Source organism: Oryzias latipes, chromosome 10 (genome assembly GCF_053564925.1).
Source record: "Oryzias latipes strain Hd-rR chromosome 10, Olatipes_Hd-rR_3.1".
Taxonomy (NCBI): domain Eukaryota; kingdom Metazoa; phylum Chordata; class Actinopteri; order Beloniformes; family Adrianichthyidae; genus Oryzias; species Oryzias latipes.
In genome coordinates, this window is record NC_136246.1 from 20,445,006 (window position 1) to 20,466,396 (window position 21,391).

Below are 21,391 nucleotides of genomic sequence, written 5' to 3' on the forward strand. Positions count from 1 at the left end.
ATTACAAATTAATTCAAAAACATCTGTCACATGTTTGCTCCGTCGTTTCCTTAATTTTTAATGTTCCACCTATTACGTTTTTCTATATTGGTATCGTCCAAGGGCTATAAATATTCCGCAAAGCTTCTGGTTACCCGGTGCATTCAGTGTCCCGCTTCGGTTGCTAAGGAACCATAGAAAGCAGGTAATTCATCAGGTCAGCTGTAGCATGCTAGCTATGTGAAGTAAAACGGCCAAGCTAGCTGCTTTTAATTAGTTATCGCAGTAATGCAAAGTCCAATTTTTTTTAATTAAGTAATTGTGTTAGGAGCCAAACAAACCGGAATTTCTTTAACAAAATAAAATATCGTACTTCTAGTATATTTAGATAACGGTTATAATCTTTAGCTAACTAACATAACCGGCTAACGTCTTGATGTGTCACTAGTTGCATTGTGTTACTGACATAACGTGCTTTTTACCTTGTCGTTTTCACGTGAAAATACGTGTATGTAGCTAGTAGAGACGTGACACAATAATACCTTCTTTATTACAGTGATAGTACTTTTTTTGCATGTAAGGTTCGTGACACATTTTCTGGTGAAAGAGCACGTGCTGTCTCATAATTTCGTCATAAATGTGCGAATTGCGCAGTAAAAATTACTCATTATTTCCTTTGGATGTAAATGAAGACATTTAGTCAAGTCGTACCTATGCAACTACTATTTAACCACACACATCCTGCATGTCGCTCAGATTCAGACAGAGTCAGTCTGAGCACACACTGTTGTTTATAGTTTGTTTTAGGAAACGTGTTAGATGTGCAATTTTTTAAATATATTTTTTAGAGATTTTTAGTGCAATTCCTTTTTCTTCTTTTTGCTATAGGACTAGCTTTATTTTGACTACTGTGGTGTGAACCACAGTTAGCATAGTAGCACCATGTTTGTCACAAGAAGGCAGGCCCTGGAGGCCAGATTTTAACCCTGAAAGCTCAAACTCTAAACGTAATCAAATTTCCTTTATTTTTATTTTTATTTGAAATAATTGCATTTCATTGTATAATACTTAAAAGCTAACTCTGGTTGCAGCATTAAGTGTACTTTAGCCTTTGCACTTTTTAACCACCACACAGAGACCTAGATAAAGCAGGTGATTTAAGGCTTTTTTTTTCTTTTAGTTTCAATTTGAGATGTTTATGTTGTACTGATTAAAGATTTACATGGATTTTTCCTCATGGCAAGCGCAGGTTAACAACCTTAGTTGGTGGTTTACTCTGTAACTTATCAAAGGTTACAAAAGGGCTCTACTTGGATAGGAAATACAGCCGTAAAACGTCCTAGATGGACTCTCTCGTGGTCCGATCCTTTCCAGCAACTTGACACCAGTGTGACTTACCCAGATAAATGTGTTCTTTAGAAGGTGCTGTGCTACGCTTTCAAGCCCTGTCCCATTCAGCTCCCATACACTTCCCCCATCCTTTTTTTCTGTCCCTCCCCCTTCCATTTTCAGCAGTAGATACAACTCTTTTTCTACCAGGTTATTGTACTCAGCTCATTTAATTTCTTGCATATCACCCAGATATTTTGAGGTAAGACCTATTCTATGTCTTTTGTACTAAATGCTACCTAATATGACTTTGCTCTTCAAAAACATTGTCTCTCAATATGAATAGGCAGAACAATTATTGTGGCTTGGTTCTCAAATGTGTGATCAGTTTTCATAAGGGGATTATATATCTGCCTGTGATTTTTTTTTAAAGAACTTTATATGAACTTTGCTCCGTGTTCAACTTTTTTCCTGTAGATCACTGACAGCTTCATCGTTTCTCATCTTTCTTAAGGTGACGCGAGGGGTGATGATGCTGTAGAGACGGTGCGGGTCAGTCTGGCTGGTTGAGGTGCGGAGGGGGACGCCACAGACCACGCCAGGATTTCCTGACGACTGACATCCTCACCACCCCCTTTGTGAATCTTTATGCGTCTCCTTGGACGGTGATGATGGTTACGCTTATTACAGAGCAGCTCCGTAAGCAGAGCCTGGAGGAACCGTATCACAAAGCTTTCTCCTTCAATTCCACCGTGGTGAGTTGGAAAAAAGTAAGCATTGTCTTTTGAACTAAATGGGTTTTATGAATTTTGTTTTTGAGAGCAAGTTATCACATTTGTTATAGTCATTACCTGCAGTGGGCTCCAGTCCTACTATCTCATGGAGCGAATCTAGCACAATTCAAGGTAAGTTCAAATTCAACTGTATTTTCGTGCTACAAAACACCCCAAAGTGCTCTAAAGAAATAAATAAATTAGTTAAAAAATAGTAGTCAGAATAGTAATCATAATAAAAAAAAAACATGCACACATTCTCTAAAAACTAACAATCCATAGAGTCAAATTAAAACATGAGGAAATGCAAAAATGACTTAAAGGCTGGGCTAAAAAGATAAATTTAGAGTTTTTTTCTTAAAAGCCTCCTAAGTGGATGCAGCCATCACATCCTCAGGCAGGCTGTTCCACAGGCGAGGCCTACAGTGCTGGAATGTGGCCTCTCCGTGGGTTTTTGTTCTGACCTTTGGGACCACCAGCAGACCTGGACCTGAGGGCTCTGAGAGTTCATAAACTAAAATAAATCTGGTAAAAAGAAAGACTTACAGAATAATAAAAGAAACTTAAAATTGATCCTAAAGCTGACTGAGAAAAAGTGCATAGATTTTAAATTTAAGTGATGTGCTCCTTCTTTAGTTCGAGTAGTTTTAATATCTCAAACCCTTTTTTGTCCTGAATTTTGTTTCTGCGTTTTCAGAGATTGGCTCATCTACTCATGCTTCCTCCACAGCGCACCCATCCTCAGATTTCTGCATATTCGACTCCACTCGATCTCCATCTCACTCTCAACCGCCACAGCAGAGGGCGGGGGCGGGCGAGACGGTCCAGAGTTCACCCCCTCCACCTCCAAAACGCCACTGCCGCTCCCTCTCAGTCCCAGAGGACCTGTCCCGCTGCCGCTCCACCTGGCATCCCAGCGCATCCAAAGTGTGGACTCCAGTCAAACATGGCTGTCACAGTGGAGGAGCGGCCAGTTCAGTGCCGCTCTGTGGTCCCAGTTCTTCCTTCACCTCTTCTATACACTCATCATCTAGTCCCACCTTCTTTAGTTTAGCACTGTCATCCGACTCCCTTCTGTCATGGAGCTTCCCCTGGGAACCCCCAGATGCACCGAACACTGCTGCCTCCCTCGCTTTGCCTTCGTCTTGCTCCTCTTCGCCAGCCCCTCTTGTTTCTCACTCAGTGCTCCAGCGCTGTTTCTCCCTGTCCCCCGTGCACATTCAAAACGCCTCTGTAGCATCCTCGCACCCTCAACCCTCACCTTCCGGCTTCTCTGGCGTGGAGCAGCCAGGTCTGTCCCCGTCTCCCACCTCGGCCTGCAGTACGCCCTCCTCCTCTAGGCGCGGCCTGCCCCCTGCACTTCCTCGATGCCACTCTCAGCCGTGTGACATGCGCAGACCCCGCTTGAAGAGGCGACGTGACCCAGATGTTTTGCCCTGCCCTAGACCTGGCCTGGACTTCAGCAAGATGACACAGGTGAGCTTAGAAAGTTATTCACTGGATATTTGTTGTTTTTATTAGAATCCCTAAGAGCTGACAAATATCCTTTTGCTGTGATTCTATTGGGCCTCATACATAAATGACCCTTCTTTTATGAACCTGTTCATTTATTCAGCTGCATTCTGGAATCACCTTAGTGAACGCAAAATAATTTAACAACCACGACCTGACACATGAAAAATGACTTAAGGCAGTCTCCTAAAATGGGACTTTGACCGTTTTTAGATATTTTGCCTAAAGCTGACCTACTTCCTTTGGTGTTAAAAGTACACTTCCACAAGAACATAGAGTTGGTCACATATTGTTAGTTTCCATTTTACATTTAACCAGAATAATTTACCGCTGCTTACAGTTTCCAAGATGTGTTTTTTTTTTAAATTCACTTATTTTTATTCCTCTTCCCTAATAACTTTCTTATTTGGTTTAAGTTTTCAGTCAAGGTGATTTTGTTGTTTCGTCTGTAGATCAGTAGTCGTGACAGCCTGCTGTGTGGACCGGGCAGCTGCATGTTTCCGGTGTCTTCTCCGGCAGAGCATCACCTGTCTTTCTCCCCCGCTGAATTCCTTGGACAGGTCAGCATCGGGCCATTAAGTGAAAGTGAAGAAGAAGAAGAGGAGGAGGAGGAGGAGGGAAGAAAACCGAATATAATGGACGTGGGAACAAAGGTTTTCTTTGAAAGAGACTGCACAGAATTAGACTTGAATCTCATAGAAGAAAACTGAACACTTTCTGGTGCTATTAATGCATTCATAACCATTAAAAGCACACCTGTAGGCTTTCTCCTGCTGCCTGACAGAACCCTTTGGGAATAAGCTGCATCTGTAAGGCACATCTGCAGTGTTTAGGATCAAGACCCTCCTTTCAGACTGCATTGCAAGACTTGAGCTAAGTCACTATTTAGCATTTAAAAATGTCAGTGCCTGCCTGTTAAACACTCCAAAAGGACTTGGAAATGAGCAAGTTAGCAACTCTGCAAGTCCAGGCTTTATTTCTTTATTTCAACACAGGTCTGATTTAGCCGTTTCAATTTGTTAGCATCTCAACAGTCTTAACTTGAAAAACACTTAAATCCAGTAGATATCGGGTCAAACTGGAATTCTTCTGTCTTTTGCTGATTTTATAGCTGATCTTTAAATTGATCCTTTGTGAGCTGTTGCAAATGTTTCAGTTCTTGTTACTCTAAAAATTAGCCTCCAAATAAAACTGTTATTTATATTTGGAACGATACATTCCAGGATAATTCCCCCTCCTCACACATTTAATCCACAACTCACCCCTGTGGAATAAGTCTACACTGTTAAAAAGGACGTTTCATTGGAAGTTTCCGAGTTTTTTGTTCATCTATTTCTGCATTTGATTGATAAACGCACCTAAAGTGATGCTGGCGATAAGCAAACTATGCCTTAAGCTGAAAAAAACACACGTTTTGGGGAATCTGGTGTTCTTTTCACAAAACCAGGCACTTTTTTGCAGTTTCCATTTGTGCAGATTCACATATCTTTGAATGTGTGGCACACAAACAGTCTGCTGGACAACTTGATTCAGTGGACTCAAAAGGGCAGAACACCGTATGTTGTACCGGTAGGTACACTTGTGAGCGGCGGAGGCTGGAGGAGCAGATGGTGGCCTTTTTCAACCAATTCTTTTTTCTGATGGGAATGTTCCCCCCGCACAATTTGTGTATGAATAAAATTTAATAGAGAATTATTTTTTCCCAAACTGTGTCATGTCCTTTTGTTGTTGAGGGCTGTAGCAAGTGAGATATGAGATTATTCTGCCCCCTAGTGGTTGATTTTCACACGTTGCAAATCTTTTTCAAAGTAGATTTCTTTCACAAACTGATGAAAAAGCTGCAGAGCTACGGACATGACATTAAAAAAATGAAATTGCTCATTTGTGACCACAAACTTGTACTTGTTCACACAAATTACCATTTTATTTGAATTTGGTGTGCACAAATTAGCATTTTGTTCCAGAAAGTACAAACTCCTTGTGTGCGTAAAATGTATTCATATACTATTATCATCAATTCCTACTATTTGTGGCCACAAAATACTAATTTGTGCACATAAAACACTAATTTATACATACAAAATGCTAATTAATGTACACAAAATGCTAATTTGTTCACACAAAATGCTACTTTGGGTGAACACAATACTAATTTCTGCTTACAACGTGCCAATTATGTGCACAAAATACTAATTTGTGTATACAAAATGCTAATTTGTGCCCATTAAGTACTAATTTTCTCGTGCAAGATGCTAGTTTGTGTGCACAAAATACTAATGTCTGCTTACAAGATGCTAATTTGTGTGTATAAAATACTAATTTGTGGGTACAAAATACTAATTTGTGTGCACAAAATACCAATATGTCCATATAAAATGCTAATTTGTATATTATATTTGTTTATATCATTTTTTCAAAATGAACAAATATCCCAGAAAGTAATTTAAAACAAAACAATAAACTAAAATATACCCTTTTTCCCCCATATAACCACTGTTGAAAGGGTAAATTATATACATATTGAACACGATTACAGCAAATCTATATTATTACTGGGTAAACCTTGAGATCAAGTGAAGGAGCAGAAGTTTAGGGCTACTCTTGCATTTCTTTATGGCTCCACCGCGGAAGGTGAGGGCGCTCCTTCCGGCGCACGAGCGCTTTTTCACAGACGAACTGACCCCCCGTCAACAAGCTACTTCCTCTTTTGTCTAATTTCATGGCGATCGGGAGAGAGGGAACACCGCCGACGCACGCACACCGCCTGAACACTCCTGAAAGAGTTTACTCGGGGTAAAAAAATCTACTTTTGCCAGATTTCCCAAAATGCTCGTCAAAGTTTAACTTAGTTCTTTTGACCACGTGGGAGATGTATATAAAAATTCTGTATATATATTTTTAGCTTGTAGTTCAGATATTTTACATTGTAGCGCCGTTGGCTGATAACAAATCGGTCGAAATGGGCTCCCCCTCCGCCCGCATCTCCTCCACAATCAGCGGCATGCTACTTAACGGCGCTGGCTCGCTAACCTTAGCAATGCCGCCAAGGTCTCGCATTTGTGGACATAAAAACTAGTTTAGTTCAAAGATTCAACAGTTACGTTGCAACTGCGTTACTCAAAGTGTAGTTTTTAAGAAAATGTAACAGAAATGAGCAGTTTACGTCCAAATGTTAGCTACTTGTGCTGCACAAATGTTTGTTTGGGTTAGCAGGTAGCTCTGCTGCTGCTACGGCTTTAGGTTAGTTTACTCAAGAAGTTCATATTTTTTACTTTGGGTGTAAATATACTCCGCGAAGAAAAAAGTCTCACGCAGAAACTAAAAGTTTTAAGTTTGCGTGAAGCCGTTGGTGTGTATTCATCAGTAAAGCTGCATGAAGTCCTGTTAGCTAGCAACAGCAGCAGCAGCTATCATCTATTTGGGTAACGGTAACTTGTTGACCTTATAACGCGAGGTTTTACTGTCGCTCTTGACGTTAAAACTACAATTTCACTCACGGTTAAAAAACATTAAGTTAAAATGTATGTTATGTTTGTTATGAAATTATTTTATTTATGTTGTATACTAGCTATATGTTTAAATAAAACTGACTCAAAAGTTTAGTTGGGTAGACAAAAATATATATTTTTTAAAAAGCAAACAAAAAATGCTACAAATCTGATTTTTATCTCAAACAATTCCTCTTTTGGGCACAAAATTTAATTTAACATTATTTTTATGTTTCTTTGGCTAAAGGTATGGCTAAGAAGCACACAAAATTTATTTGTATTTATAAGAATTTTTTAAAAGTTTCACTGAATCAAATCAAAAAATTAATTACATTCTATTAAGTTATTTTAAGAAAAACCGTCATCAAATGTCAGTAAAAGTGCAATAAAGTACCAAACGATGCAAACATTAAACAACGTATTGATGTAACCAGACCAATCATAACTTATTTGCATTTATAAATAGCAGCAACTTTTAAAATTTGATATTAAATTGACTTTATTTTATTCAGTCTGATATAGTATGAAAATATTGTTTGACTGAAAAGTCATCAGTCTTTGACGGTGATGATTTTAGATTATTCTGCAACAGATTAGAAATACTTTAACAAACTTGATTTTTGCCAAGTGATTTTAGGTCTTATTTTTCTGGGCTTTTTTATAATTGATATATTAGTTATATTGTAGTAAAACACCTGCCTGAAGGGATGCCAATAACGTGAACATAATTTAAAATCTCTGACTTTTCTTTGTTTACAGTGTGAACTAGATTGTCAACCTGAAAAACACGCTGGATATAGTTTTCCAGGTGAGTTTCTGTTTTGATTTCCATAAAAAGAGGATGTCCTAAAATATGTATTATGTTTTGTTTTTTGTAATTCAAAATCCCTTAGTTTTGTGTGGCTTTTTGGCTAATTTAACTGAACCAACCAAGGTTTTTTTGTGAAAACTGTGGCCTTTTAAATCATTAAAGGTTTATGTTTAGCAAAGCATCTATTTGTTGAAGAAATCCTAGAAGTAAAAAAAAAAAAAAAATCTTTATAAAGTTAATTTCCTGAGGATTTCTATTGTCAAACTTCAGTAAACCATCTGCATGGTTTCTATAATCAGGTGAATGTAGCGCTACTGAATGCTGTCAGTTTGAAGTTTAGAACCAAGTTTAAGGTCTGGATTTCACCGACTGTTCCACAAGCCAAAACATGCCAAAAAATAGTGATTCTCCCAGAGGCTTTCATTCACTGCTTGGGAGTTTTGTGTAATCACTGAACTCATGTCAGGTAAACATAAATCTCCATGGCAGCACGAGAGGTGCAGCAAGCAAACTCACTGTGCGTTCTACACCAGTGGATGTTCTGGGTCTCAGAATCTGGGGCGGATTCTGATGGAGAAACTTTAAAAAAAAAAAAAAAAAGTCTGCTATTGCAGGAAACTAAAACAAGTTGAATAGTTAAAAGTGTAATTTACTGGGAAATGTGACTAAACTATCTAAGAAATAACAAAAAACATGTCCAACTTTAAAATCATAGCAGCAGGCAAAAGCCTCTCCTGCGAGAATATTTGTGAATTATTCTAAAGGAATTTGTTTTGAAACATGACTTCAATATTTCTCTATTGCTCTAAACATTTTACACAAGTGACAGCACGAAAATCCTTGGACTGCAAAAAATTCACAGCTAAAGTTTCTAGTTCTTTGATTCAGCTGCTGGTCGAGTTCTAGAAAAGTATTTCTTTTCTTCTGCAGGCAAAGTTATTTATAATGATCTATATGCTTTTAATAAGCACTTAAAAAAAGTACTTGACTTGTATTGTTTTTTTCCTGAAAATATCAAGAAAATACAATAATTTCTGTCATTCTTCAATTAATTTGTCTATTTTGACCTTTGGTCTTTTCTGGTTACATCTTATTTAATGTTTTTTCCCCGCTATATTTTGAAGGTTTTTTGAATAGAAACATAAAGAAAAGTTACAGAAATCGATCTCTTTGCTGGTCTTTCATGTTTTTTTTATTTTTGGTGTGTGCAGATATTACCAAGTGGACGCCATTAAAGGAGACTCTCTGGCACTTGGATTGATTCCTCACCTTCCCAGGTTGAGACTACTTGGTCTATGGCTTTGATGGACAAACACAAACAGGTCAAGCGGCAGAGACTTGACCGTATTTGTGAGGGTAAGAGGGCACACTCCGACCTCAGATGCTGTTTTAAAGCAAATACTAGAAATCAGACCAACCACACTGCAGCAAGTTTTAAGGTGTTTTGCCTGGTCGTAGTTTTCGTCTGGTTTGGTCTAAGCAGTTTTCATTCATTCATTCATTCATTCATTCAAAAAAATACAACGGATTGCAAAAAGCAACTAATATGGATTCCTTCGTTTAAACATATATCTTTAAAATACAGACAAACTTTCGCGTTAAATACACTCGAGCACATGTCTACAACCGATTTTAAGGCTCTACATACAAATCACGTTGCCTTTGAATGCATGTTGAAAGTTAAACCAGGTTGGATTTTGACCAATCAGCGACTTGGTTTTGTAAGTGATGCTTGGATGGCGTCCTCTATAATTCACCGAAATGATCTTGACGGAGAAGTTTTGGTTTTTCCCCATCCGAAAAGATGGCACCAAGTCTCACCATGTATCCCAATAGAGCTGGGGAGAAAAGCCTTGAGCGAGATTCGCGAGGTTTGCACCGCTTCAACATTTCTCACTCAGCTTTGTCCGACTGTAGGTGGCGTACATGCGCCAGTAAACAATATCAAACAATGAATGCTCAGGGCTATACGCAAAGTAAGACACAACCATGCAAACTTCCTCTTTTTGTTTAAATGTCAAGTCCAAATGTTTTCAGAATTGTAGCAAACACCTTATTTACAACAATCATCAGAAAGCGTTGTGGTTTATCCTGTTATATCAGCTCACATTTCACAAAAAAAAAAATCTAAACTTAAAATAACGATGAAAATATAATCCAATAATATTTCTATTATAATAATATTTATTTCTATTGATTGATTGTAAAAGGTATAAAGTGTGTGAAAGAAGCTTTCTTGGCTGACTTTACTGGAACTATCATTATTTGAAAGCATGTATTGGTCGTCATGACGACCGTGTTTTCTCTCTTGCGTGAGCATGAAGCTTCCAAAGGTCAGCTGATAGTGACCTGAGTTCTTAAATATAAAATGAAGATGGAGCTGTGGTTTCTTTGCACACGATTACATATTTATCTGATTTTTCAATATTTGTGGATGATTTTGGAGGAAAACTTTCTTTTTAAAACTTTTTCCATGAAGTGGACTTTCACACTCCATGCTGTTCGGTTGCTGTAGGGTAGGGTAGGGTAGGTGTGTGTGTGTGTTTTTACGCTGCAGACGGATAAAAACGAGCATTTTTTTGAGAAACCTGTGCTGCTGCAGAGTGATTGTGCCGGACGCACATAATGGTGCGCTAAAATGGAGGGCCGGGGTCTGGGAGAGCGTCTGGAGCTCAGTGACAGGGAGAGGGACGGGGTGAAGGGTTGTGGCCGGGCCGGGAGGGGAGCGGGCCAGCTGTCTCTTTAAAAAACGACAACAGCCCAAACGGCCGTCCTCCTCCGTCGCTGCTGCTGCTGCCGCCGCCGCCTCGGCTATGCTAATGAAGTTATTGCTGGTTGGCCGGCTCTCAATGGAGTCGGTGGTGATTGGAGGCTGGCCGTGGGGGAGGGGCCGGGGCGTGGATGACAGCTGGGATCCAGTCAGCCGAGCTCAGGCTGCAGGAGAAAGGAGAGAGGGGAAAAAAAAGAAGAGCGCTATAAGGAGAGGGAGAGAAAGGAAGACGGGCTGACAATGCAAGGTTTGGCTCAGTGGCTTTTCTGATTCGGCGTGTGTTTGTGCGAGCCGCCGGCGGCGGGGAGCAGGGCTTTGGGTGTGGTGGAGTTGTGCGTTTGCAGTTTCTCTTTCAAGTTCAATGTGTGTTGGTTGGAGGCGTTGAGAAGGAACTGAACCACCGTCTGTGTGTGTGTGTGTGTGTGTGTGTGTTTGCCCGCGATTGGGTGGAGTACTGCTGCTTGCTGCATTATCATCGCCTGCTGCCCCTCCCCCTCACCTCTTACTCCAGCTACAGCCGGGGGGGAGTGGAGGAGGGAGGAAGGGGGAAGAAAGCCACTGGGAGGGAGAATGAATGAATCACTGAATGAAGTGTATTGTGTGTCTGGCTGCGCTTCATCTTCGCAGGCCTCGGAAAATGTCAATGTCCTTTGCTTGCATTTCTCCGTGTAGAAACCCGAAGATTTTTCTATTTATTTATTTTTACAATGGGGGGGGGGTCTGTATCTCCTCAGGTTCTCTGCTTGGCACACGTCTTGTGTGTCTTACATCTCAGCTAACACTTTTAGCTGAACATTTTGTTATTTGTTTAACCAAGAACCAATAAAAATGATTTTTATTTTTAAGCTTTGTGTCTCCTGGTAAAATAAAGAATATTAAATCCATTTTAATCAAATATAAACTCTTCAGGCGGATAGTTAGCTATTTTTTTAAAGTTTTTATCTTCCGCTAGCTGCTAGCTCTGCTAGCTGCCACATCCTGCCTTCTTTCCAAATATATTTTCAGGACGAGCAAATCCAGCGGGAAGCGTTCACCTGTCCTGCAGCGACACGCTGATCCCCACTTTTTCTGACTTCCACTCCTGCACACCGACGCTAAAGCTAGCAAAAATCCTCTTTAAGGACCCACTTCAATGAAAATTGTTTTATATTTCGTGTTTTTAACGTGTTTTGGCATTTTTTTTCCTCATGAAGGAAACATATAAATATATAAAGAAAAAAGCCAGTGGAAAGAGTTTTAGTGTGATGCAGAACTCATCCGGGGACATGCTTCGCTCCATTTCCATGCACGTACTAGCAATCAAATAGACAAGTAGGGGTGGGATAACTCCATTCCACCCACAACTCAGAGGTGAACTTCTAATAAACTATGGCCACTCTGCAGAAACTATCCTGGAAAACAACATTAATTTGGACTAAAAATTGCATAATCCCAATTGAGACCACTGACAGCTAGGGGCATAATGATTGGTTAACCGATTTATATTCCTACAATCAAACCAGATATATTTGTCTGGGGCAAGATGTTAATAGAATCTAAGTGACGAAATAAATTGATCATATCGATATTGTCGATATGATTATTTTACTGTAACGTAAAAAGGATCAAGTGCATCACAGCAGACAACACGCGTGTGATGGCAACCAAACGTGATCAATCCATCATTCCTGTCCAATGTATGGAAACACTGAATTTAGCAAAGACATGTGACCATACAGTGTGCTAGAATGTTCTGCTTGGATTATTTTGATGTGGAATACACCAACTTTATGAAACTAAAATGTGAATAGATTTGACATTAATTCTTGTTTACTTGTTTGTTTGTACACACATTTAGTTTACACTTGATTATCTTGCGGGGAATCTGGAAAACTTCACCTGCACTGTTCAGTACCAGGTATTTATCTCAAAATCACACTGGTTGAATATTTTTGGCTAAAGATGACCTGGATCGATTTTTAGGTCAGTGAATCGATCGTTCAAAATGAACCAATATCCACTATGAAATCGAATCGTCAACCACAAATTATGATATGAATCAAGTCGTTGTTAAAATGAATCGTTACGCCCCTAGTAGAATCACTTTTACAGTTGATCAAAAGATGATTGGAGTGGGTTTTTAAAGAATCAGCAGGTGACGTTTGCTACACAGGTGTGCACATCTTTTCTGGAAGGAAAAAAAAAAACAAAAAGAGGGAGGGGCCTTAGGAGTCCTCCAGACAAGAAATTTAGGCCAGGAGACCCACATAAAACATGAACTCCCCACTGCCATGAAACACAGTACTCCCCCCTTCCCCCTAGCTACAGGATACCATCACTCCAGCCCATTGGGAGGGGGGTTATTTTGTGCATCCAAATGGTCATTGAGACAATATTTTCAATACGTGTGAGGGTTACATTTTCTGTTGCATTTATTTGGAAGTTTTGGTGCCGAAAAGCCACAAGGGACAAGCTGTCCATCAAATGCGTCGGGACAGACTGCAGAACTGAGGCGAAGCTTTTCTCGCCGCTGCACCCCGCAGAGTGGGAGGAAAGGGATGCCAACCATTGTTGCCGTAGCGGTCCCTCTCCTCTCTGCGTGAACCGTAAAAGAAGTTTCTGTTCTTCACAAGAACGAAGAACTTCCTCTGACGCTGCGGGCCAACATTTCTTATGACCAGCCATTGATTGTCGCTTCATGCAGACTTACCTTTGTGTGTTTGCTGACAGAAAAGTAGCAGAACGCCACCTGTTCAGGAGCAGAGCTGTAGTTGATCCACCTGGGTAAGAAGCACAGGCTTGAATCTGTCTACATTAGTCAAATTTGGGGGAGAAACACGACCATCACTTAGGTTGCTGGGAGAGTTGGAGATGCTTGTTGTCTAAACCGGTCTGGAGCTCTTCATCCTCTTCTCAGCTTTGTCAGTTGGCAGGAAGAACTCCTGACCGAATGGATCTGCTTTGTCGACCCAAGCTCGATCTCACTCCCCCGAGCGAGCGGTCACGTTGTTGAAGGCTCTCCGTGCCCCATCCCAGATCTGGTTACACTTCACTTCAGTAAGCTGAAGACGCGCTTGGACCCTGCGGTTCCTGAGAGGGCTGGTTGCTGTTTGAAGAAGAGAGCAATAAAAGTCTGAGTCACTATTGTCTGCAGAGCGCAGCGCTTTGTCGTGTTACCTTTTTCTGTGTGAGTGTGGGGGGTTTCTGTTGGCTGTCTAGACTGAACAATGCAGCCACCGTTTTCTTTGTTTTTTTCTGGAAAAAAAAAAAGGTGAACTCTTTAATTTTGTTGACCTTTTTTGGAAGATGTACATGTTAAACCCATTTGTTTCCCTTCTGTGCTGTCAGGTATCAGACCCCCCATCCTCAATGGGCCGATGCATCCGCGGCCCCTGGTGGCACTGCTGGATGGACGAGACTGCACTGTAGAGATGCCCATCCTGAAGGACGTGGCCACGGTGGCTTTTTGTGATGCTCAATCCACACAAGAGATACACGAGAAGGTACTCGAGCAAATCTGACCACTTTTCAATTCCTTTTTCTTTTTAGTCTCTAGTTTGGACTGTAAATTTATGCAAATGATGTCTTTAAAAGACAGAAATTCTCCGAGTTTACAGCAGGACACTCTTCTGTAGTTCAGCCTTAATGTGACAGACAATAGAAGAGCTTAAATATGTTTCTTTGCCTCCTGAAGGTGCTTAATGAAGCTGTGGCTGCCCTGCTCTACCACACCATAACTTTATCCAGAGACGACTTGGAAAAGTTCAAAGGTCTGCGTGTGATCGTCAGGATTGGTTCCGGCTTTGACAACGTCGACGTCAAAGCCGCTGCTGAGCTAGGTGAGATGGCGAGCGCCTGCCCTCAGCCTGTCATTGCATCTTTAAAAGGGGCTAAACGTTTCTTCTTCCCTCCGACTTGTCTCCCAGGCATCGCTGTGTGCAACGTGCCAGCGGCGTCGGTGGAGGAGACGGCCGACACCTCGCTATGTCTGATCCTCAACCTGTACAGGCGAGTCACCTGGATGCACCAAGCACTGAGGGAGGGGACGCGTGCTTCCAGCGTGGAGCAGATAAGGGAGGTGGCTGGTGGCGCCGCTCGAATCCGCGGTGAAACGTTGGGGATCATCGGCCTCGGTAAATAAAAGGGTGCACTGGTGAAAAACGGTCAGTCTTTTACCGTCTGTCTGAGGGTTAACCACGCTGCCTTCCAGGACGCGTGGGTCAAGCTGTAGCTCTGCGGGCCAAGGCCTTCGGCTTCGGCGTGATCTTTTACGACCCGTACCTGCCTGACGGCGTGGAGCGCTCGCTGGGCCTGCAGAGAATGGCCACCCTGCAGGACCTGCTCATCCACTCCGACTGCGTTTCCCTTCACTGCAGCCTCAACGAGCACAACCACCACCTCATTAATGACTTCACTATCAAACAGGTGAGGATTCTCTGAACACGCAGCCTCACGCCTGTGCAGTCTGCCTTCAAGTCCTCCAAACCACCTCTAACAGCCGGAGGAGAGATCCCACAACACAGTATTGATGCTTCTAAATATAGTTTAGCAGGAGCCGCTCATTGTTTGCCAATGGAGTGTGGAGGGATGCCTTTATTGTTTGAGATGGAAATGTGTCCTTTCTGCTTCTGTGCATCTGTGTGGTCAGAAGGTTTGGCGTGAGATTACACGCCGTTTATTGGATTTACTGTAGAAAAGGCTCTTTGGAATTTCATGTTAGGGTAATACAAATCTTCATGTACAGGTTCATTGGTTCAGCATCCTCTTATCATTTTTTTTGAAGGGACTCTTACCATATCTCCATTTACAGCTCGCTGTCTGATTCCCCTTTGAAAATATGCCCCCTCCCCCTTTTAGTGTGGTGCATCAACTGTAAAATGCTACGTTCGCGCCGATCACAATTTGCGCGTCAAATTCACGTTTGTCACCTCTCCAACGCAAAAACATATTTGCTGCTCAACGAGTTTCCAAAAATGTGTTAAAAAGTGACGCTCCAGACGCATGTGGGAGGAGCTACTGTCCAGTCTTTAGTTGTTACATGGAAGAGCCTCGACTCGAGATCTCATTTACAATGCATGGAAGACGGATGATGTTTAGAAACTAGTTTTATTTGATTTGAAGAGCTCTACAAAAGCATCAGTAATCACGTCTCCATGTCAGGGGTCATGAGGTCATTCAGAGACTCTCCCGGTACGGTGAGCTTCACCATCTGCTGCAGGGCAGCGGCACTTCTCTCTGGGACTCAGGTTGATGACTTGCTCTCCCACATTAGTCTGAGAGAAAAAGAAGAATAAAATTAGAGGATCTTTCTGTCATTCTGCTGATGTGAATACAGTAAATATAAAGGTTCGGGAGGGAAACATCAGCTTCTCCTCCATGTTGGTTTTGACTTCAATCGCATTATCAACACGTCACTGATTCCTGATTAGTTGTCGCAACGCGTTTTCTTTGCCAAAATTCAGATATTTGGACTCTGGACGCACCGCCCAAAACGCGCCTCGACCCCAAAACCCGCCGATGCGGGACCGAAACGAACTCATGTGCTGGACGTTCTGTGGAAAGGCTGCTGCTTCTCTTTGAAGCTCATTTCTCAAGCACTTTTTTGCTCCTCTAAATGCATCAATCGTGTTGCTCCCACAGATGCGTCAGGGGGCCTTCCTGGTGAACACGTCACGAGGCGGTTTGGTTGACGAAAAAGCACTGGCTCAGGCCCTCAAAGAAGGCCGAATACGGGGGGCCGCCCTGGACGTCCACGAGGCGGAACCCTTCAGGTTGGCATCGCTGTGCGGACAAACACGGCCTCTGACGGCGCCGCTGCCTCCCATTTGACCCTTTCCCTCCATTCTCAACAGCTTTTCAACAGGGCCGCTGAAGGACGCTCCCAACCTGATCTGTACCCCGCACACGGCGTGGTACAGCGAGCAGGCCTCGGTGGAGGCGCGCGAAGAGGCAGCCAGAGAAGTGCGCCGGGCCATCACTGGTGAGACGCAGCTTTTTTCCCAGGCTCTCCAGTCAAGACGTTGGCGTGCAGGAGAGGGCTGCACAGCTCTGAGTGTTTGTGAAAAGTAGTCAAACGGCTGCTTGTGTAACACGCCTAATGATTATCTAGACGAGGAACAAGACTGTCATCACTTTAGAGAATTGATTTAAAGGCACTGAGTGATCTACTGCAGTCCTCAAGGAGTCATTCTACTGTCTAACTGTCAAATGTGAAGCAGGTGAAATGCACGGAACCGAAATGTGTCAACAGGAAACCTAATCAACCACTTTGTCCAAAACTCCATCATATTTGGAATCTTTGTTTTCTGAGTTTCTCTTACAAAAAGCATAGATGGATAGTAAGATATTTGTCCTAGATAATATTTTAGACTTTGTGTTTTTGCGACAGTTTAGTCATTCGGTCTTTGCTTTGCAGAGAACACAAGTCTCTTTTACCAGTCCGGGTCAAATGTTTTAGAAGTAATGCTTCTACAACATATTTTGTCATAAAATTGTCATTGAACACTCATTCATATCATTGTTTTGATCCGTTGTAAAAGTGGGGACCTTTTATAATGATTGGGCAATTTTCTTTATTTTATTTTTTTGGCAAAATCAAAAAAAAAAACTGTCGTTTTCTAGGACCTAGTTTCTGCAGAGCGGCAGGGGTTTGCCTTTGATTTGTGGGTGGGACTGTTGGCATGGAGAAACCCCACCCCCACTTCCCCTCCCTGTTGCTGAGAGGTCTCCGTTCACACTCTCTCCCACTAGCTTACAGCCCCTCACAACCCCAACCTAACATTAGCGGTGCAACAAAAAGATGTCAGAGCTGAGAGCCGTACAGGTTTGAGTCAGATGAAGGAAATAAAGACGTACATGGATCTATTTGTCTACAAGCAGATGAAGTAGAATAGAGTTTTTGCAACGGCATCTATTCATCTGCTCCTGATTCACAAGAATTTGAACAAAAAAAACTCAGAACTGCAATTTAAGCTTAATTTTCTTTATATATGTCCTCCATCATTACAAAAATGCCACAAGAACATGTTAAAAACACCAAAAACAGGATTTTCAACAGAGTGGGTTTATAGAGAGCTTTTATTTTTACCTTCAAAGTCAAATGAAGAACAAACAAAAGAAAATTGTTCCCAAACGTCCAGTCTAGTCTTCACCTAACCACCTTGATGAAGACTACAGCGTCTGCATGTGGGAGTGAAGTTTGTCTGAAATCCTCGTCTGTTTGCTTGTTTGGAAACAATAGGAGGTTTTGTTTTTCAGGTCGTATCCCTGACAGCCTGAAGAACTGTGTTAATAAGGAGTACCTGATGGCGGCCTCTCAGTGGCCCAGCATGGAGACTGCCACAGTTCACCCAGAACTGAACGGAGCCACTTACAGGTGAGCAACTGGCCCCGCCCCCCGCCAGTCTCCTGCGGAGCTCTTCAGAATGAAGCCCATGTCGTCCTCCCTCTGTTACAGATTTCCTCCTGGTCTGATCGGTGTTGCGGCAGCGGGGGGGCTCCCAGGAACTGGCACAGGCGTTGACAGCCTGGTTACAGGAACCCTGGCCCACGGCATTGCCCCAGTCACCCATCCACCCCACGCCCCCTCCCCGGGGCAACCCGCGAAGGCCGAGGCCGACAGAGACATCCCCTCCGACCAATAGCCCCCCCACCCACCGTCACCACCAGCACATTCCGTCAATTTCTGGAAACCAAACCCAGCATCCCAGGATCAGGACCCCCCCCCCCCTCCCCCCGTTTACCGGCAGTATCGGTTCAACCCGGCGTGGATCCACAGTCGTTTCTCTGATGGCAGAATCAGCCCGGAAGTGACATGCCCCCCCACAGCTCACCTCCACCCCTCCCAGCATCATGTCACTCCTCTACCCCCCTCCCCCCACTCCGTCAGCAATAACTGTGTTCTCAAGGATTTCATGATTGGATTGGTTTAGTTTCTTAGCTGGCTGTTGTTTTAATGAAAAGATGATCTTTTGTGGTTCTAAGTATTAATGCCCCCCCCCCCCCCCCCCCCCCAACACAAGGCTTTATTCTGTTGCCCCCCTTCCCCCTAGCTTCCCCTCTGATTCAGACAACTAGAGGCACAGAGACAAAAACCCCTTTTTACATATTGACTCCTGTTACTGCTCTGTTCCTTCTGATTGGGACAAACGTGTACTGATGAAAACCCCGTTAGCCCACCCACTCTTATCTGTCCCCCTCCCCCCTCGTCAGTTTGCTCAGCAGAGATATGGGAGTCTGGAGCCCCCCCAACTGTGAAAGTACATGCTTGTGTGTTTTTAGTGGAACATTAAAGCCCAACTTCTGTCAGCTTTTAGTAAGACCCTTCCTGACATTTCTACTTCTACTTTTATTTTTTTTTAGGACGAACATTACTAAAAGCATTAGAAATGTGTCTTCTGCTTTTGTGCCCAGATGAAATTATCTTTTTTTTTTTTTTTGGAGGGGGGAGGGTTGTTATAACAACAGCATACCAGCAGAGGGCGCTGCCTCCCCTGCGGCTCAGACTCCACATGCCTGCTGGGGTTTTTTCTGTTATTTTTATTTTTTTAGGCTAACAGAGGGACAGTTGCAGGTTAGCTCCGCCCACCGCAACACGTCATCACTTACTGCCATTTACAACACACGGCGAGACCAATCCGCCGCCTTATTGTTTAAGATCCTGCCACCCACCTAACCCCCCCCAATAACCCACTATACACATGTACTCATGATTTGCATCTTTCAGATGTGTGTGGGTTTGATTCCCTGTAGGAGCTGCATGCTCTCGAGTCAGTGGTGTGTGTGTGTGTGTGTGTGTGTGTGCGCGCGTGTGTGTGTGTGTGTGAGAGAAACTTACTGTGTGTGTGTCTGTTGTGATAACAAGCTGTTGTTGTTCCAAAGGATCTGTCCCTCGGAGTAACTCTGAAACGCTGTCGCCCTGGTGTCAAAGGAACACCTCTCTAGTACCTCAGTAACAGATAATGAATGTACCGTGTGTACCCTTGGATTTTTATTTTGGACTTTTTTTTTGTACAGATTTTCTAGATACATCTATACCACATTTATTAGAAATTATATGAAATTGTAGTTAAAAAAACAAAACAAGAAAAACGCCCCATGAACTAAATTGACCAAATCCATTTATCAGTAAATGTACTGAAACCTTAAAAACCAATGTGCATTTAATTTTTTTAAAAATATTTGACTTCATTTTAAGACAACTCAGCACAATTTCTCATCAGTAGAGCTAGAAATGCTTTGAATTAGCTCCAAAAATCCCAAATGGACGAGTGGTTGGTGTGATCTGCTAGTTTTCCTTAACTAGAGCGCATAGTCTGAAGAGTTTAGTTATGTCTCCCTTTCATTACCAGGCCGCTTTTTACCCATAGTGCATGTGAGGTCATTTTCCAACGGAGAATATAATTACCCCCTCCATTTTCCTCTTCTGTCCCCTCCAAGTCCTAATCCCACCAAGTGTTTTCAGCCAGAGTTGCCAATGTTTTTTATTTGACTATTTTTTGTTGTTGTTGTTGTGCTCAGTTTCCAGTGATGTACAGCTCCCCCCCCCACCCACCCCCCTCAGAGTCTATGAGAGACACGGAGCATGTCTGAGGGCTCCTCTGTCATGTGACGAGTATATATTTTTTAAAAGAAAAAAAAAGGAAGAGCTCCCATAGTTTGAATTATGAGGATAATAGTAATCTTAAATTTTGCTGTTGATTCTATATATTTTCATTTCAGCAGTGCACTGTTATAAAAAAAACACACAAAAAAAATCCATACTTTTGTTGTTGTAGGACTTGAGTTTCAATGGTTGTGTTCTACATGTTGTATTGAAACATTTCAGACAAATGAGACACACACAAAGTTCAGTTCCTGATGTTGTAATTTCTTTCTCCTGCGTCTCTTTTATCCTGTGGATCCGTCATGCTCCACCCGAGTAACAGTAGCTGTTATAGAAAAGCCGCCATGGAACCACTCACTGCCTTAATACAGTCGACCACAGCAGGTGAAGCCAGGAGGCGTGTCCAAAAAAAAGAATCCCCTGAATTTCTGCACCTTCCTTTTATTTTGAAATCAAACCACCTCTAGCCTTGTGTAAACTGTCTAATGAATCCATATTAATATTTTTTTTAAATTTTAAAGCTAACCCAGCATTGGGAGAAAGTTACATGCAGGCACTTGTTTGTTTCTGTTTTTTTTTTTTTTGTGCTTCGTTGTTTGCTGTGAGGCGGCCGCTCCGCCATCCTCCCCTGGCTGCTGGCTCGCTCTGCTGTGGTCTTTTTAACGGAAAACAAACAAAGCAGGAATTTGCGGTGGGAGTCGGTCACTCTTTCTTTCTCTCAGGGTTCAAATGCACACATATCCTCCAGCAGTCGCCCTGTGTCTCACGACCCCCCCCCCCCCCCCCCCAGAAACGGCCTTCCCCACATTTTGGTTTCTCCTCAACTGTTGAACGAGAAGTGAATGAATGTATGACCGGGTGTGAAATTGGGAAATGTATTGCTACAACATGTGGACTTTTTTTATTTTTTTTTTTTATATCTGTCTCTCTCCCTCCTCTCCACTTAACGCTCATTGTGAATTAATTTTTTTCTTTCACCAGACTGCAAAAACAAAAACACCAGAAAAAAAATCCTGTAACTAGGCTCTTAAGCTTTATTTTTTTGTTTTTGTTTACTTTTTTATTAGAAACAATCATGTTTGTGATGGTAACTTCCAATGGTAAACTCCACACCGTATTTTAATAAAATTTTAAAAAAATTCTAAA

General features: G+C 42.3%; 2 protein-coding genes across 8 annotated transcripts; both read left to right on the forward strand.

Annotated features, from left to right (window-relative positions):
- The first annotated feature begins 45 nt into the window (after positions 1–45).
- Positions 46–5,300, forward strand: LOC101163179 (protein FAM53C). Of its 6 annotated transcripts, none has more exons than XM_078954275.1 (5): positions 46–184; positions 1,823–2,078; positions 2,153–2,213; positions 2,779–3,557; positions 4,046–5,300. In XM_078954275.1, exons 2-5 carry the CDS (start codon positions 1,977–1,979, stop codon positions 4,301–4,303), a joined length of 1,200 nt encoding a protein of 399 aa, XP_078810401.1. In that variant the 5' UTR covers positions 46–184; positions 1,823–1,976; the 3' UTR covers positions 4,304–5,300. The 6 variants fall into 6 exon arrangements, with proteins under 6 accessions (XP_078810401.1, XP_078810402.1, XP_020562297.1 ...); XM_078954276.1 differs by having other exon boundaries at positions 2,812–3,557; XM_020706638.3 differs by having other exon boundaries at positions 1,823–2,063.
- Positions 5,301–6,206: 906 nt separating this feature from the next.
- ctbp1l (C-terminal binding protein 1-like) lies at positions 6,207–21,391 on the forward strand. 2 transcript variants are annotated; one of them, XM_020706641.3, is made up of 11 exons: positions 6,207–6,386; positions 7,841–7,889; positions 9,104–9,248; positions 13,990–14,144; positions 14,336–14,480; positions 14,568–14,774; positions 14,852–15,066; positions 16,282–16,412; positions 16,494–16,621; positions 17,899–18,016; positions 18,098–21,391. In XM_020706641.3, the coding sequence occupies exons 3-11, from the start codon at positions 9,188–9,190 to the stop codon at positions 18,282–18,284; spliced, it is 1,347 nt and encodes a 448-aa protein (XP_020562300.1). In that variant the 5' UTR covers positions 6,207–6,386; positions 7,841–7,889; positions 9,104–9,187; the 3' UTR covers positions 18,285–21,391. The 2 variants fall into 2 exon arrangements, with proteins under 2 accessions (XP_020562300.1, XP_020562301.1); XM_020706642.3 differs by lacking the exons at positions 6,207–6,386; positions 7,841–7,889; positions 9,104–9,248 and adding an exon at positions 10,775–10,909.

Excerpts from the sequence above, each read along its gene's own strand:
- ctbp1l (XM_020706641.3), top strand. The coding sequence starts at position 9,188 with ATGGCTTTGATGGACAAACACAAACAGGTCAAGCGGCAGAGACTTGAC. Across the intron at positions 14,145-14,335 it reads CACAAGAGATACACGAGAAG|GTGCTTAATGAAGCTGTGGC; the intron begins GTACTCGAGCAA and ends TGCCTCCTGAAG. Across the intron at positions 14,775-14,851 it reads GTTGGGGATCATCGGCCTCG|GACGCGTGGGTCAAGCTGTA; the intron begins GTAAATAAAAGG and ends GCTGCCTTCCAG.
- LOC101163179 (XM_078954275.1), top strand. The coding sequence starts at position 1,977 with ATGATGGTTACGCTTATTACAGAGCAGCTCCGTAAGCAGAGCCTGGAG. Across the intron at positions 2,214-2,778 it reads CGAATCTAGCACAATTCAAG|AGATTGGCTCATCTACTCAT; the intron begins GTAAGTTCAAAT and ends CTGCGTTTTCAG. Across the intron at positions 3,558-4,045 it reads ACTTCAGCAAGATGACACAG|ATCAGTAGTCGTGACAGCCT; the intron begins GTGAGCTTAGAA and ends TTTCGTCTGTAG.